General features: G+C 57.4%; 1 protein-coding gene across 6 annotated transcripts in view; it reads right to left on the minus strand.

The window, feature by feature from the left end:
- Begain (brain enriched guanylate kinase associated) overlaps window positions 1–17,617 on the minus strand; it is a 35,550-nt gene extending 17,933 nt beyond the window's left edge. Inside the window, exons 1-2 of one of the 6 annotated variants that reach the window (XM_031355358.1) lie at window positions 17,480–17,617; window positions 2,592–2,620 (exon numbers count right to left, since the gene is read on the minus strand). In XM_031355358.1, coding sequence (XP_031211218.1) covers window positions 2,592–2,620; window positions 17,480–17,521 — 71 coding nt within the window. In that variant the 5' untranslated portion in view covers window positions 17,522–17,617. Of the gene's footprint in view, window positions 1–2,591; window positions 2,621–3,014; window positions 3,144–3,435; window positions 3,670–3,922; window positions 4,071–13,170; window positions 13,192–13,263; window positions 14,220–17,479 lie in introns of those variants that run through there. The other 5 variants (XM_031355356.1, XM_031355357.1, XM_031355361.1 and 2 more) reach the window with 5 other exon arrangements.
- Window positions 17,618–18,110: the final 493 nt, after the last annotated feature.

Genomic DNA, 18,110 nt, shown 5'->3' on the forward strand with positions numbered 1-18,110 from the left:
TGTCTGGGACAGTCCCCTGACCTCCACTCCCCATTCCTCCTCTGTCCCATAATGCTTTCTGAGCCCTGAGGTCTTTGTGCTTTTGGAGAGTATCCTGCCTAACCTGTCTGTCATCCTGAGTCCCAGTTCAAGCACCCTTAAGAATACTTTCCCCAGTATCTCAGGAAGCTAATGTCCCTAGCCTGGAGCATCCTGGGCAGATCTCACTGTTCCTATCCTGTGTGCCTGGATGCTGCTGGGTCTCAGCATCCTGGGTAGATCTCACTGTTTCCTATCCTGTCTGCCTGCTTTGAATGGCTGGGCTGGGTCTCAGCATCCTGGACAGGGCTTGTGCAAAGACTGGGTAAAATCCCTAGCACAGAGGGTCATTTAGAACTTCAACGTTTGCTGCTGCCTAGCTGTATAGGAAAAGGCTTCCTGCGCAAGGAGGACCATGGGAAAGGCAGTGACTTGCTGAGGGCTCCATGGAGGATGGAGGGACCGTGCTGAGGAGTGAGAGTCTGGCAGGGGGACGAGGAAAGGGAGCGCCTGCTGCAAGTCTGCTGGCAAAAGGCTGCTACCAAAATCATTCTTCAAGCTAGCTGCCCAGGCTCAAGCCTGAGGTGGGAGTGTGAGGGGGTGGGGGAGCAGTGGGAGGGGCCAAGGCTGGACCTCTCAGAACTCAACCTAGTTCCAAGGTCCCAGGCTAGGGCATGGAGTAACCACATTCTCTGCCCCAGGAGGCAGAACCCAGCTCGTACCTTCCGTCTGGATACCCAAGATTCTTCCACTCAGCCACAGATATCTTTTACTCTTACCTGGGACTAGAGGGCTGCTCCATCTCTGGGGACAGTCTGCCTGGGACTCCGATGTGTTCCTGACCCCAGACTAGACACTTGTTTCCCCCTCCCCCACATGCCTTGGTAGGGACATTCATTCTGCAGCTGAGGAAGCTCAAACACAGAAGAGAGGGACCCCAAATCCTGTGACACCCTGGGGGAGGCCATGTGACTGGATCCCCTTAGCCTCTGGTTCCTCAGGCCCAACCCTAATCTCCAGTCAGAAACCCACTGTGGCTCTCAGTAACCATACCACCAGGAAAGGAATGTTCTGGAAGGAGCTGGGGAAACACAATGTTAGATGGCCAGCAGATGACAAGAATGGGCCCCTCCCCAATTCTGGAGGGAGGGACACTCCCCACTCCAATTCCAGGAGGTATACTGAGTCCCCTCTTCTAGACCTCACCAAATATGGTAGGTCATGTGATCCAATTCAGTCCCAGGGCCCAGGCCCCAGCCACTGCCCTCAGGCTTCCCCTTTCAGCTGAGGACAAAGTATCTACCTACCTATATCCCCAGTGAGGTTGTTCAGGGCCCAGGCTTGACACACATACCACACCCAAGACCCTTGGCTGGGCTCAGGGAGGGAGGGAGAGAATCAAGTTTAGGCAGTCTATCTGTTTTCTGGAAACCTCTTAATTTTTCTCCAGTCCCAGTTGGGTTGAATAGTGTCCCCTCCCTCAGTGTGGGGATGATGATGATGAAAGACAGTCAGGGAGGGGCACCAGGGAGGGTCCTGGCCTGGGGAGGGCCCGGGCTTGGGCCTGAGGTCATTGCTATGACCATAGATAGAACTATGGCTTCCTAGGCCTCAAGGCTTCCATTTGGGCCTGGACCATGCAAGGTGGGCCTTGGCCCACTGACATCAGGTTTTGTTCTGAGGTCCCAAGAGGCTGGACCCCCTCCCAGCTCAGGATGTGCTGGCGCCAGGCCTGTGATCTCTGCTCTTGTCTCCAGATACCTGGGTATCTGAGACCACTCATCATCAGAATTGAAGGTCAACTGGGAAGGCCCAGCCCCTCCCCTGGATCCAGGCCCCACCTTGGGCCAGGCCTGAGCTCGGCCAGGCCTACCCCTCAGGGACTGGTGGCCTGCTACCCAATTATTAACATATTGACAATTTTGGCCTTGGACAAAGGGTCCGGGAGACCATCCTGGCCAGGGGCGACGGTCCCCGAACCCAGAACCAAAGGACCGGGCCTAGTGACCACACACAGCCTAGGCCCTGGCTCGGGAGGAAAACACTGTGGGGGGGAGGGGGGCTGTCCGAAGGTAAGGGCGACGGCGGCCGGAGCCGCGAATATTCAAATGGGCTGGTCCCTCGCTTGCCGCGCGCGCCGGGGCCCCTCGGAGCCCGGGCCCCCGCTCTGTTTTGGGGTGCGCGGGAAGGCCTTGGGGGCGCTTCGGGCCGCGGCCGCGGGGTTCCCCCAAAATGGCTCCAAGACGCGGGGCCTGGGAAGCCGCGCGGGCTCTATCCCCGCCCGCCGCCATCGGCGCAAACTTCGCTACCCCGGCCCCGACAACTGTCGGCGCAACGGCGGGGACGCGGCGCCGGGGTCTTGGGGTCCCGGAGTCCCAGGGGGCGAGCGCGCGAGGGCCTTGGGGGCCGGCCGGGGATGACGCCCCTGCCGTGGTCGCCCCGAGCCCCGCGCGCTGCCCCGCGCCCAGCCGCGCACCCCGGTCCGCCGCCCGCGCCCACCCCGCGCCCACCGGGCCCCGCCGCGCCCCCTGGCCGGCTCTCCCCATCACCCCCGGCCCGCCCGCGGCACTCACCTGAGTTTCTCCATGTCTGCGGCAGAGGCCTGCGGAGAGCAAAGGAGAGGGTCAGCGCGCAGCAGGGCGCCCCGCTGGCCCTTTCCGTGGGCAGCCCCGCGTCCGCCCCAACCCGTGCCCCCGTGCCTCAGTGGGCGCGCCGGGCCGCGGCCGTGTAACAGGTGAGCCCGCCCGGGCCGCCGCCGAGTTACGCCCCCCGGGCCGAGCCGAGGACCGGTCGGGGACGCGGGGTGCAGCGGCCCGGGCGGCTCGCAGCCTCGTTAGTGGAGGGGCCCCGCCGTGCCCGTCGACTCTCGGGCGACTGCGGCCCCCGCTGCTCCCCGGCCCGCCGTTAACCCCTGCTGCCCCGTTCCCTCCCTCGGTCCCTCCCGAGCCCCGCAGCGCTGGAGCGCCGAGTCGCTGGAGAGTGTTGGAACCACGCACCCGGCCGGCGCTCACGCAGCTCGAGGGGAACGGCATCGGAAGCGAGGCACTCTTGCTTCTGCTCAGGACCCTGCTGCCCTCCGATCTCGGGGTTCGGAGCCTGCCCCCCCTCCTGGGCCCGAGGGATTAACCCCGGCGCGCCCGGTTCTCTGGCGGGGCTCCGAGCCACTGGCGCAGACCCGCCCGCGTGCGGCGTGGAGACCCTTCTGGCTGGACGGCCTCTCCTCGCGCCCGGGACCCTCTAGCCCCTGTTAACCCTGCGGGTTCCGGCGAGCCCCGGGGACGGCGGGCGGCCCGAGCGGGATCGCACTTCCTGCGCGCAACGGGCTCTCCTGCGCCCGGCCGATGCCGCCCCGGGGCTGCCCCCGCCCTCCCGCGAAAGGCAGTGCTGGAGTCTGAACCCTGGGACGACGCCACAGACCTGAGAAGACTGATGGCTGCCCATCCCGGACCCTCACGCCGGGCGCCGCCGCCGCGTCCGCCGGGAGCGCGCTCCGCTCGGTCCGGGCCCCACGCCGCCTCCCCCACCGCCCCGCCGAGCGAGGGCGCAGCCCGGCCTCGGAGCCGCGGCTAGGCTCGGCCAGCAACTTCCCCCGGCGCCCGAGCAGGCCTCCCCGGCTCTCCCCCAGCCTCAGTTTCCTCTCCTGAAATTTGGAGGAGGGAAGGCGGGAGGAGCTCGGACAGGCGCTCTGCTGCCCTGTAGCTCTGGCGGGCTGCAAAGGGACTGGGTTAGGGTGAGGATCCCAGGGGCGCCCGGTGGGCTCCCCTCCCCGCACACTTTAATAAAAGTTTACAAAAAGCACGAGCCCAGACCCCCGTCTACGAATCATCCTTTAGGACTAGAGTTCTCCAGTTAGAGTTTGGCGCTTATCAGCACGACCCCCAGCGCCTCTCTGCCCCAGGCCCACCTTTTCGAGTTCCCATCCCAGCGCTCATCTCCTGCATTGGGTCCCAGCATATAGCAGGCGCTCAATAAACACGGACAGTGCATGCCTGGGTCCTAATGGCACAGAAGTACGGCTTCTCCAGCCTTCCCCTGGCTGGCCGTGAGTTTCCACGCAGGAGCCCCGGATCTCCCCAGGACACCCAGCACCCAGCAGTCTTGGCCTCCTTGAGCCAGCGCAGGGTGGGAGGAGCCGTCCACTGGCAGGGTCAGAGCCAGCCAGGATGGAACCAACCCCCCCAATCCAAGTGTTCATCTGCCCATCCATCCACCAATGGCTCCCCACCCATTTGGTGCCTGACGGGGATTCTACCACCAGGGAGGAGCACAAAGGAGAGCAGCGGGCTCTCCAGAGGTTCATCTAGGGGTACACTTCCACCCCAAGTCTGGGGTCCACCTTAAAGAAAGCCACCTACCCCCTCCCCACCCCCTGGCCCAGGGCAGTAGATCCTTCCAGAAATCGGGGCCCTAGATCTACAAGAAGCCGGGCCCTCAAGCTGACAGTGCTTGTTCGGGTCTGGACGCCATTCTTAGAGGCCTCTTTCACCCAAAGGCAGGGGCCATCCCTCATCTGTCTTCGGCCTCCTCAATCACTCACAGTGAATGACCTGCCAGGGCATTTGTCTGGAATTAATAAGAATGTATTAAAATTTAATTTTAAAAAGCTAGCATCAATTATTTACATTGACTATTTCAGCTCTTCTAGAAGGCTCGTTTGTGAAACTTCCCCCCCCCCGCCCCCCAAGGGACAGGGAAAGAGGCAAGGAAGGTGGTGGGTAGCTTTGTGGCTAGGGTGGGGGCAGGGCTAGGCAGGAGACAATGGGAATGAGCCTCTGCCCTTTTCTCAGCTGTTTCTGATTCTGGCCCTTGGCTTTGATCCTCCTCTGACCCAGGACCGGTGGGACACCATGGCCCCTGGCCTTTACAGTCTGTCTTCACAAGCAGCTCTGCATGGAGAATCAGGGTAGCTACTGGGCTTAGATCCAATCAGCCAGAAGCCCCTGTCTTTGCCAGTGCCATCTAGAGCAGCCCGACCTGGTGAAGGAGGGGCTACCAGGCAAGGAACTGGGGACCTGAGGCTGGCCCCTCCTGGGTCATGGTGTTGTCAGGACGCATTTCAAGTTATGAGTTCACCTTCCCTAACCTCAGATGTGGGGAAGCACCTACGAAGGAAGGTGTAGGTTGGGACTCCTGCTCCAGGGGACCTCTGCTTTCCAGCACGTTCACCTGAGCCTGCTTGTGAACATACCTCTCTTTTTCAGGCACCTGCCACTGCTTGCAAGGCCTGTGATGCCCCAAGTGCTTCCCCATCACTCGTCCTGGGCCCCACACTGGGCTCCCTGTGACCCGGGTGGGCCACCTTCTTCCTGTCACCTGCATCTTTATTTCCTACAACATTCTCATGAAACAAGTGCAAAATGACAGAGGCCCAGAGGCGTGCCTCCACCTGGCACCTCCCTCTGTCATCAGGGAAGGAAGGCTTGCATATCTCATGTGCTCCCTTGGAGGAGGTAGGTGGTTGTGCCTTGGTGAGGACTGGAACACTTGTCCCTATCTAACCGTGACCCCACCCTTCTCCACACAGGCCATCTAGTTTCCTGTCTCAGGACCTACGCACATCTAGGATGCTATGCCCAGACTTCTGCACAGCTGATGGCTTCTTCTCTGGCTACCCAGGTAGTGCAGGACCCTCAGCATTGGTTACTGTGTCACAAGGTTACCTGTGGCATTTCAATGCACAGGTAAGGACAGCCTGTGTGGAAGTCCGTGCCTTTAACCCAGTACCGCTGTCTGTCTCATCCCCCACAGGCCATCCCTGAAGTCCACCTCTGCCAGCTGGAGGCCTGGGCTCCTCTTTACCCTGTAAAGAGTTCTGCCCATTGAAGACAGGCACAGGTCCCGCTCCACACACAGCCTGGGTACCTACTGAAGCCACTTCAAAGGAGTAAGTCAGCCTGCCCACGTCCATCCTCACCTGACCTTCCTTGGCTTTTTCTCTTTCACTTCCATCCTGACAGGAGTGGAGGAAGCAGCCTAAGCAGATGGGGGAGGGGAGCGCCTACCCCTCACTGACTGAAATGGAGACTCTCCTAATCCTGTCATTCAAGCAAGGCTCTCCCCCTGTCTGAGCCTCAGTGCTTCATGTAGGAGGGAGGGATGGAAAATCCCCTGGGGGGAGTGCTGGGATCCACAGGTGGCCCGTGGAAGGGGCTGTCCTAAGGACTAGGCTGCAAAGGGTGCCTGCTCCAGAAAGCCAGCCTTTATATGGCTATTTGGGGAGGACTCCCCCTAAGGGATCTCATTTTACTCCTGGAATTCTTACTTTCATTCAAAAAACATGGGTTGGGTGCTGAGACCCACTGTTAGGAAAGGCAGTATTTACCTGAGTTGTGAACACTCAGTACCCCGGGAGTCTAGATGAAGCTCCCTTATCAGGCCATCTGGGGGACACAGACTGCTTGGAGATGGTACAGAGGAGGGGGGAGGGAGGACGAGAGGATGGGACTCTGGTCTGGTCTGAAGCTGCCTGCACAGTCTGGAGGGAGTCGTTGATGGTTGATGGAGACATGGGAAACCAACAGGGTCGGGAAAGGCAGATCTGGGAGTGGCAGGCCAGAGGTGGCACTTATGCCCTGACATTGGTCAGTGTAGCCCACTGGGGTCACAGGAGCCAGGACAGTACTTATAGGCTCCATTGTGTCCAGAAGCGATTACCAGGGGCAGAGGTCTCCAGGAGGGTGAGAAGTGACCTTTGTGCCATGGCTGGGTCATGGGAGAGTTGAAGACAGGATCTAGCATCCCTAGGCAACCCCCCAAGGCTCTGTCTGTGCTGTAGGGTCCCCATAGCAACCTCAGCTGGTGGGGGCAAGGAGAAAACCCTTCCAAGGCTGCCTAGCAAGTTGGCATGGCTTGGCGCTGGCCCAAGAAGGGGCAAGCTGTCCCTAGGTACAGTAGACCCTGCCTTCTCGGGCTTTTCTGGGCTCTATGGGCTCACAGGGATCCCCCTGCAACCCTATTACATTCGTCACCAAGGCTTGTGCCTGCAAACTGGCCTACCAGGCTAAATCTGGCCTGCTAGCATGTTGTATTTGGCCTGTTTGAGGTTTCTTTCTTTCTTTCTTTCTTTTTTTTAAATGTTTGAGCCAACATTTAAAAATTGGAAGAGTTTACATTTTAAAATCCATATTTTTGGCTTCTACTGAAAAATTTGGAAGATCTAGCAACTTCATCCCACATTCCCACATGGTAAGAGATTGGGGGCATGAGGCAGCTGCCCTGCAGAGGTACCTAGCACCCAGAGACAGAGGCCCTTTCCAAACCCATGGGGAGATACTTGCTCTAGGTCACTCAATATCAAGGATATTGTCACAATCCTACCCTGCCATATCACTGGCTCTGTGTCTCTTGATTTCTTTGTGACACTTTCATTCTTAAAAAAATTATTGGCTTTGAAGTCACTCACACTGGGTTATGAGTGAGCCTCAGCCCCAAGTCTGCAGCAGCTGGGGGTTCCTGTGACTGTCCACACTGTCTTCTCATTTGTCTACCTGTGGTCACTCATCCAGACAGGACAGAGGAAGGACTAAAACCCAGCACCACATGCTGGTCACCTGCTGCCCACCCCCCACCCCCAGGAGCTGCTGAGGGCCAGGCACTGGCTCTCACAGGGTTTTCAGGCTGGTCCCATCCCATTATGCACCCCTGGCCTAACAGGTCCCCAAGACTCTCGGCTACAACCCCTTCCCATGTGCCACCCGGAAGTTTGTAACTAGAGCCTTAGGACAAAGCCTTCCAGAGGCCCGGGTGTCAGCAACTCCTCTGGAGCCTGATGGTCCTGAGAGGCAGGGTGTGGGGAGTGGAGGGGTAATGAGCTCACGGTTGCAGACAGTGGGGGTCCCTGACTATTAGCACCTCATGGAGGTGATGGGGGACATGATCAGGAGTCATTCACTGTTGGGAAAGCCGAGGCCCAGGGAGGCAGGAAGACCCATCCTGTCACACAGCAGGCAGCTGTGTCCCCCGTGGACCTCTAAGAAGCAGAGAACTCTAGGCCCCCCGGACTGGCTCTGCTGGCAGGCCACTTAGAGGCCATGAGGATGGACTGGGGGCTCCCTGCAGCTGGGTTCTGCAGTGTCCTCCCCTGCACACTGAGAAAGTTAAAATGAGACAGGCCATCCAGGAGCTTAGAGCAGGAGAACCAATAAGCATGTAGACCTCTTCCTGGATGGCCGACTATCCTGGTAGCTATAGTACTTCGCTAACTGAGTCCACAGAGAAGGGACAGGAATGACAGAATGTACTATCCTCAGTACATAGGGTATCTGTAGGAGCCTGTGGTGAACCAGGAAGGCCTGGCCGGCTGACCCAGCGATGCTTCTACTGTGACCTGGGTTGTTTTCTCAGACCCCAGACCTCGTTCACTGCTCTGAAGCCAGACCCTTCATGTTCACCTTAGTGATCCCTGCTCTGGGTGCTTATGGCTTGCTTTCATACAAATCACAAGAGAAGAGTATGATGAGGGGGTCAGACAGGACCTGTGGGGAACAGAGTCATGCTCATGCTGGGGATGGGGGACAGGACTGGGACTCACCCCGTTCAGGCTGGGGGAACAAGCTGGATCGCCCTGCTCTTCAAGGCCTGTGATGCCGGTAGCTTCCAAGGAATGCCAGGGACTCTGAGCCAGGTCCCTCTCTGAAGCTGTGGCTCTGGCCTGGGCTTCCCGGGCTGGGCCGGTGCTGTGGTCCCCTGGAGAGGGCTCCTGGCTGTAACCTTGGGAGCCTCTGAAGCTCTCCAGGGTCACTGGATCCAGCACACGCACAGTGACCTCATCCAGGAACTTGGAGAAAGGCATCCTGGCTTCCCGGTGGCGGCTCAAGCGGGCAAGGGATCCGCCAGAAACCTTGCAGTCTGTGCTAGGGGATTCTTCTGGGGAAGGAGAACCCAGACACTTCAGTGTCCTAGCCTTACAGCCACCTGCTTCCCAGCTTGGGTGGGATACAGTGTTCTCTGGGCCAGTGCTGGGGCTCTGTTTGTGGCTGTGGATCTCCCTCGTATGGGCTTCTGGCCTGGAAGGCAAGAGGGAGCTGGAACCTATCTGTCCAGAGCTAGGAGGGTCAGGGTTTCGGGCCTGGGAGTTGGCTCCAGTAAGCATCCTTCTCAGGCGGTCTAGCGTCATGCTTTCCTTCATCTGTCTCCACAGGCTGAGCACTCATACCCTCCCAGGTCAGGCCACCATGACTGGCCAATGCCCTCCTACCCATTGACCCAATGCCAGCACATGGTGGCCCCACCCCTAAAATTGATTGCCATTAAATGTGAGCTTTGAAGCTCAGTGCCAGAGACAGAAGGTCATGTTCTCAGCTCTGCCTGGTGGGCAGATAAGGGATGCCATGCCTGGAGCTAGGTACTGGGGACAGAAGGACAGACATCAGCTACCACTCGGTATAGGGGAAACCACACCTTGCAGCAAAAGGGCCAGATGCCAGGTGCCTACTAACTCTTTCTAAGAGTCCTCACTTGGGGCCCAGGAGATGGCTCAGTGGGTAGAGAACAAACATTAGGAGCTGAATTCAGTTCTGATAGGTACCCATATAAACATGAGAGTGAAAAGAGGGGGGGAGGCGGAGCGAGTGCTGGAAATGAGGATATCAAGGGGAGGATGGGGGGAGGACAGAGGCAGAGAGTACTGGGAGAGACAACTCTGAGACAAGCTAGAAACCCAGGACAATGGAAACTCCCAGGAATCTACGAGGTTGACCCTAGCTATGACTCCTGGCTATGGGGAATATGGAGCCTGAACCAGCCATCTCCTGTAACCAGGCAAGACTTCACGGGACACATTGGGGCACCAACCCATCCACAAAACCTTAGACCCATGATTTGTCTTGCCTACAAGATGAGCAGGAATAAAGATGGAGCAGAAATTGAGGGAAGGGCCAATCCATAACTGGTCCAGCTTAATACCCATGTCATGAGAGGAAGCCTACCCCTGACACAATTGATGATATTCTACTCAACTTGCAGACAGGAGCCTAGCAGAACTGCCATCAGAGAGGCTTCACCCAGCAGCTGATGGAAACTGATGCAGAGACCCACAGTCAAACATTAAGTGGAATTTGGGGAATCCTGTGGAAGAGGGGGAGGAAGGACTAAAGGAGCCAGAGAGGTCAAGGGTACTACAAGAAAACCTACAGAATCTACTGACTCGGGCCCATAGGGGCTCACAGAATCTGAACTGTCAACCAGGAAGCATGCATGAGATAGACCTAGGCCCTCTGTACATATGTAACAGATGTGCAGCTTGGTCTCCATGTGGATTCCTAAGAGCAGAAGTAGGGACTGCCCCTGACTCTGTTCCCTGCCTTTGGATCTCTGTCCCCCAGCAGGGCTGCCTTGTCTAGCCTCAATAGAAGAGAACCTACTGCAACTTGACATTGCCAAGGCTTTTTGATACCCATGGGAAGCCATCCCTTTTCTGAGGAGAGGAGGAGGAGGGGTGGATGAGGGCAGGGCAGGGGAGGGGAGTGGGAACACGTGGGAAGACAGAAGGGAGGGGAAGCTTTGATTGTCTGAGATGTAAATAAATTAACAACAACAACAACAACAACAACAACGATAATAATGGCGAGAGTGGATAGAGCTCTCTGTCACTCCTGCACTGGACGGAGGGAGGCTGCTGGTTCCCGGGAGCTCTCTGACTAGCCAGCCTAGCTGAACCCGGTGGAGAGCAACAGGAAGTCAACTAATGTTAACCTCTTGCCTTTAGATGTACACACACAATCAGGTACACACATCCCACCTCCCTAAAAACACAAAACAAAACAAAAAAGAAACCTGCATTTTCAACTGGGCTGGAAGATGTCCAACTAAAAGCCCATACCTTTGCAGCCAGGGAGATTAAAAAAAACACCAGTGCATCACTTAGGGAGCTCTTTAACACAGCTCAGGCATCTTCCTCATGCCCTTCAGGGGCCCACTCCTCTGCACCCCTGTTTGACTCTCTGTGGTTGGAGCTGTGACAGCCACACTGAGCCATGAAGCACACTTGTGGCAAAGGCCATATGCAAAGAAAAGAGGACCAGAAAGACAAAGCAAAACTGAATCCTGCTGACCACTGGGTCCTCACAGTAGCCCCGCACCTCCTGCCCATGTTGTCACCTTAACTGGAGAAAGATGGCCCTGCCCTGCTTAAGCCATGGCTACTCTAGTCTTGGTTGCTAGTGTCCATGTACCACTGAGATACACAAGGGTGAGGTGGGTGGTGGCGGCTGCCAACTCTGGAGCAGGGACTTGTAGTGATGGCCCAGGTGCGGCGACATGGGGTAGTGCCATGAGGCAGGAAAGCTGTGCAACTGTGCCACCCCTGAGCTTCAAAGGAAACAAAAGCCATGGCAGCCCAGGCCCTCAGCCAGCTGGCAGCCTCCCCTACTAGTCGCCACACTGTGCACCTGGAAGCCTGCTGGGATGCTGCAGGGCAAGCCCCCAGGGTTCCAGGGTTCTGGGTGCTGCTAGACACCTCTTTGAAGCCCATGATGTGCTGCAGGATTCAGCATGTAGTGGCCCCACCGAGGGCTCAGCTGTCCGATGTGAGAAAACTGCAGCTAGCTCTGTGCTACCCTGGCCATCTCCACCATCACTTTTCAGGCCCCAAGAGCCATCAAGTATCACCTGCAACCCTGTGATCACCTGCCTCCCACCTGTGGCAGTACCAGCTTTGTAAATCCCAGCCTGGGTGACCTGACAATGTCATACGTCCACCCAGCTTGCAGAACTCTGAAGATCCAGGGCTTTCCCTCCATTGCCCCCAGAGGAATGTGTCTAGTTCCTGAATGTGCCAAACTCTGTGTGCCCCAGAGTGTGCCTCTGCAACTACTGCATTTGCTCGTCTTTCTCCTTCTCATCTAACTTTTGACTAACCTTCAGAGCTCCAGTGCCGTAGTTTGTCTCCTGCTGTCCCCACAGTTAGATCAGATATGCCTGCCACAGTGTCTTTCATACCCACTGCCTTTCTCATGACATGGCCCCCAGCGGTCATCTGCTTAGTCTCTGTGGTTTTCACTTGAATGCCAGCTCTCTATACTGCACCTGACACATAGTACAGGCTTAACATGGCTTAGGATGGATGGATGGGTGGGTGGATGGATGGATGGATGGATGGATGGGTAGGTGGATGGGTGGGTGGGTGGGTGGATGGGTGGATGGACAGATGGATGGATGGGTAGATGGATGGGTGGGTGGGTGGTTGGATGGATGGATAGGAGGATGGATGGATGGATGGATAGATAGGTGGATGGATGGATGGACAGATGGGTGGATGGGAGTAGATGGATGGGTGGATGGGTGGGTGAATGGATGGGTGAGTGGATGGATGGGTGGGTGGATGGGTGGGTGGGTGGTTGGATGGATGGATGGATGGATGGATAGATGGATGAATAGATGGATGGATGGATGGATGGATGGATGGATGGATGGGTAGGTGGATAGATGGGTAGATGGATGGCTGTGTAAGGGAATAAGTGGATGATGAATGGATGGATGAATGGGTACATGGATAGATGGATAGGTGAGTGAATGAACTGGTAGACTGATGGATAAGTGGGTAGGTAGATAAGTGGATATGTGGGTGGATGGATAGACGAACAAACAAGTAGGTGAATGAATGGGTGGATGGACAGACAGGTGGATGGATAGATGGGTAGATGGATCCATGAGTAAGGGAATAAGTAGATGAATGAATGGGTAGATAGATAGATGGATAGATTAACTGATGAGTAGGTGAATGGATGGATGGTTGGATGGATGGATGATGGGTGAGTGGATGATAGATAGATAGATGGGAAGGTAGATGTGTGTGTAAGGTTGTGACTGGAGGGATGGGTGAATGGGTAGATGGATGATGGATGGGTAGGTGGAAATATGGATGGGTGTGTAAGAGAGTGGGTGGATTGATGAATGGATGAATGGGTGAATGTGTAGATGAATAAATGGAGGGGGATGTAGGGAATGGATGAATGAAGGAGTCAATGGATGGTAGCATGAAAGACATGCAAGTTCAGATATTGGCTCGAAAGTATCATCCCAACTTGATGTGAGCCTACTGTGGGCTGGAATTTGGATGAAGATGTGTGGAAGAATCTTCAGTCCCTGGAAGAACCACAGTGTCTCCGCCACAACACGCAACAGCTTCCCCACACTCCATCCCTGTCTTGTTACCTGATAGAACAGACCCCTCGGACTGGAGGATCCAAGCTTAGATCCTTTCCAGTGGCCCATCAGACCTTAGAGTGCTCCCTCATCTAACTGTACCCAGGCTTGCAGGGTAGGCAGGGCAGTAGGAAGAGTGGTGGCAGGGGTCCCAGCAGGTCTTGGGGTTCGCTGGCAGGGGCTCTCATTTGCCTGTGGCACCAGCATGTGTGGTCCCTGGAGGGCCTGGGGCCCTGGCCAGCAGGTCCTTTGAGCCTATTCCCGAGTTCCAGTCATATCACATGAGTTTCTGTTGTCATAACAACCTACTGGCTCTCAGCCCTGAGGATTCTGCTGTCCACCACAGCTCATAGTCTGAGCCTGGGTTACCAATGTCAAGAGGGGATCCCTGCTCCTGGAGCTCTTCAGGGCACCACTCTCCCTCTGGTGGGTTGCATGGTAGGTCTGTTCTCCATCATGGTGGCACAGAGTACCTGGTCTCATGGGGAGAGGTAGGGGAGGCAGACACTGCCTGCAGCTCCTGAGGCCTCACTATAGGCAGGCGGTGAGCCCGGAGAACCCAAATCATCTTGTTTTCATAATTCTCCAAGCTAGGGACAGCCACTCTGTCTCCCGAGGAAGATCTGAGATAAGGTGAGGTTACTGGGAAGTACACACACATGGCCCATCGCAGACCATGTACGGAGCAGGCGCCCTAGAGACCACGGCTTCTTTCCTGCATTCTCCAGGCACCAAATCTGTCCCATGCTCCCCTTCACAGAAACAGTTTTGAAAAGTCCCCCGGGACATTTAGCTTCCTACTGCTGAGAGCACAGGGATCCTCCGAGACAGCCACAGCTCTTGGCTATCAGAATCCACGGCGCCTCATACCTATTCTGTGGCTTATGCCACTCAGATTCGACCATCTCTTATTCCTCAAAAAGGGAGTGAGCTCAGGCCACCCAGACCTTCCTCAGTGTCCCCCCAACCCCGGGGGAGAGAAGCCCCCATGTGGCTGTCAGGCTGGCTGCTCATCTTTAGATGGGGCATCATGGATGCTCCATGCTTCCCTAAATTCATGTACAGAGGAGCTCAATCCTTGGTGGGGTGAGCACAGGGGTGCTCTTCACCACCACCACCACCACCATCACCCCAAAATCAGGGAGCCTCAGCATGAGGGCCTGATCCTCATCCAGCTCTGCTCAGTTGTCAGTCTCTGAAGCAGAGGGATTGAGGTGCGTATGAACAGACCGTGGCACCCAGAGGGCATGGCCTGATGCTCCACCTATTCATTGTGCCAATTGCCTTCCACCCACCGGTCATATAGCTATTCATCAGCCTTTGAGGTCTGCACCTGCCATCCGCTGACAGGCACTTATCCAGCCGTCATTTACAAACCTCACTCTGTCGGCCACCCGCTCAACTGTGCACAATTCCTGCGGCTGGTCTTTACGGGTGGATGTGGGCACGTCTGTGCACAGACCTGCCCTTCCACACCTAGGTCTAAGCTCTTCTCGGACCTCATCCATCTGATTCTACCTCTATTATCTTACAGGCATTCAAGGTCTTGCCTACCCCAGCACTCAGTCGGGAATCTCGCTATTCACACGACCACTCCCCCATGACTACAACCATGCGTTTTGAGGCTTCTTCTCCACCCATCTCTTCACCCACCTATTCCTTGACATCTAGACAACCACCCATCCATTCATCTATCCTGCCCCAGGACCAGAAATCAATCCACTTTGCATTCAGGCCTCAGCATTTCTGTCTACCCACTGGGTCCTCTCTCTAGATCAGCTCTTCCATGAGCTCCCATGCATTTCCTTTTCTCTTATAACCACTAGGCTTTCCTACCCTCCATCCATCTCTCCAGCTTTCTACTCACCTACTACTGGCCTGTCCTGCTGCATACTCCCATTGGTATCACCTCCCCTCCACCCTAGCATGCACCACCAGTGGCATGGCCTAGGGTCTCTTCACTTCTCTTCTTATCTCATCTCTCAACTTGGTTCAAAGCTTGCTGATCAGATACAACTTCAGTTCGTGAGCTCAGCCTAGGGCTGCAGAGCTGCTGCTATCCTGAAGGAGATTGTCTCTGAAGCACCATTCTGACCCCCAGGCTCGTTGTTAGCCTCTTCTTAACTAGTGGGACATAGAAATACCTTCCCATGCCCTGCTAGGCTGGGAAGGGTCTATATCTCTCACTAGACTGTGAACTCCTGAAGGCTGGTTTGCCTAAGTGGTAGTGTGTGTCCAAAGAAACTATGCCAGGCGGACAGAGAGAATACCTCAACCCATTCACCCATCTGTCCATTCCTACGGCTGACCCAACAGGGACAGCACTGTCCAGCTGTCACCAGTCACCTGCTGGGGCCTGCTCTGGGTCACTCTTCAGGCTGTCCCAGGGGCTTGGCCTCTGATGTCAGGCTCTGTAGAGGTCTAGAGCCTTGCATGAGGTCACACAGCAAACCAGTGCAGAACAAAGACTGGAACCTAGGGCTTCAAACCCTGTCTAAAGTTCTCCATTAGTCACGTGACTCGCTTGGAGGCAGGATGGGAGGTGAGAGGGCACCCTGGACAACTGTGGACTAACACAGTAAGGCTTGCAGCTCTGACCATCAAGAGTCGTAAGCTGGGAGGACTGCCCTGGCCTTTGACTGAGCGTTTCTGCACGATGTTTTTTGTGGTTCTTGGACTCATGCCTTCTCATTCCCTGAGAGCTTCATCCTGCTAACCCAGCGCTAACTTCATCTCCCCCAGCCTAACCTGTGGGCCTTCTCCTGTAAGCTATGGGGAATTCTTGTGGACTCTGTCCAAGCCCTGTTGACTGACTGCTGTCCCTCTCTCCCATCCACTCATTCATTCACTTATCCATCCATTCACTCTCCGAGATGCTGCTGCTGGGATGCTGCTGCCGACAATACCCAGTACACAGTCAGTATTCTATAAATGGCAGCCACTGCAGATGCTCAAGGCCCAGAGCGAGAGAGTGAGTAACTGGAAAGTCCTTGTCCCGACTGCCTCACACGGAGTTCTGCTCTTGGCCTATGTGGGTCCCTCCCCTGACCTCCAGCCTAGGAGCTCTTACATGCCATGGCCCAGGCAGCCCAGCCTTCCCACTTCACTTCCCAGGAGCCAGCAGTTCCAGGTTTTGTCACACAGAGCAGGCCATAGGAATGAACGAATGTGAGACAGTAACTTGGGAGGGTCCTTGGTGCTGTGCAGCAGCCCCTCACCATGTGCCTACATCTGCCACTGTACTTGCTTCCCAGAGCCGCCCTGATTATAGTGAGCTGTGGGAAAATTAAGGGTTTGCAGGAGGCTGCCAGGCCCTGCTGCTGCCTCCCCGCCCTGCTTGTCACAGATGCCAGGCAGAACCGCCCCCAAAGGCCACTCACCCTACTGGGCTGCCCAGGCACAGCACAGTGGATAAGGAGCTTCCTCCTAGAGACCTTCTCATAGCCTAGACTCGTAAGCAGCAGAGACCACTTACTCCTGGCCAGTGGGGGAACTGAGGCCCAAAGAACGAAAGAGAGCATCCCACAGCCTCCAGAGGCCCAGGGTATTGGGACCTCAGGATAAGTGAGTCCACGAAGATGATGCCCCACACCTGCCCAAGGCGTTAGTCCAGGGACTGCACTGGTGGGCCAACCCTGGCCATCAGGGCTGCACACCTGCATGGCCCCCTTTCCCTGCAGCCAACCCTTGCTCCAGGGGACCTTCCCAGCTCCCATCCTGCTCCCTCAGGAGATTCCGGGATGTTGCCCACGCAGCTCTTGCCCCAAAGGAACCTTGTTCTGATGGGGTGGGCACACACGAGGAAGGAAACACCTCTAAACCAGGCAGGAAGCGGAAATGCTAGGGGCAGAAATTCCCAGCCAACGTGCTGGGGCTCTGTGAGCAGGTCAGCTCCTTCAGAGTGGCCCTGGCTGAGCCCCTGCCTGCCCAGCCTCAGTTTCCTCGCCTGTCAATGGGGAAGGCTGCGGGCGGCCTACTCGGGCCGCCTGAGATGAAGGTGCCCGAGGCATGCGCGGGCCCACGCACGGCCCACGCTCGGGAAGCGGTCCCTGGCCAGTCTCCTTCCGGCTCTGCGGCCTCTCCAGGGCCGCCCCCCGAACGGGGTGGGCTCAGCCGGGCCCCCTACACCCGCCTTCCGCGAGTCCTCAGGCCGCACGCGCAAAGCAGCTGCGGAGGCCCGGCCGCCCCGCCCCGCGCGAGGGCCCCGGGCCCCAGCGCCACCCAGGGCGGCCGCGGGCGCGCGCAGGGACCGCCCCGGCGTGGTGCCCGCCGCCCAGCCCCGCCCCGCGCCCTGCCAGCCGGGCTCTCGGGTACTCACCGCCCGGCGAAGCCGGCCCGGCCGCCGGCCACCCGTCCACATGGCCCCGGCTCTGCGCGCCCGAGCCCGCGGCCGGGGCTCCCCAGCGCCCCGCTTCCCGCAGGGAGCGCCCGCCCCCCGCCCCCGGCCCGGCTCCCCGCCAGCCCCGGCCCCGCGCAGCCGCGGCTGCTCCGGCGCTTCCCCGCTCCGCGCCGGGCAGGGCGCACGTGGTGGGCGCGGGGCGCACAGGGCGCGGAATGGCGGCGCGCGGGGTGAATGAGTCCCGCGCGCATGAATGGCGGCGGGGCATGAATGGAGCAGTGTGGGATGCAATGCCTTGTGTCCCGGGCCCTGCCTGGGTCAACCTGCTGGGGGGGGGGGCGGTTCCTTTAGCATTTAGTAGGCGCCTGCTGTGTATCGGCCACTCAGGTCCCCGGGGACTGACTTGGCAGTGAGAGACGGTCGGGTGCCTGCCCTCAGGGGCTTTGCAGTTTACAGACAGGAAAGTGACTTTAAAGGGTGTAGCCCACTGCTCTGCCCTCTCAAAGTTCCTGCCAATGCCTAGCTCCCATACCTGCCATGGATTCCTTAAATTGCAGCAGCTCCCCACCCCCCCCCACCCCCCGTCCACTTCTGGGCCTGACCTGTAAAT

Source organism: Mastomys coucha, unplaced genomic scaffold, assembly GCF_008632895.1.
Source record: "Mastomys coucha isolate ucsf_1 unplaced genomic scaffold, UCSF_Mcou_1 pScaffold6, whole genome shotgun sequence".
Lineage (NCBI taxonomy): Eukaryota > Metazoa > Chordata > Mammalia > Rodentia > Muridae > Mastomys > Mastomys coucha.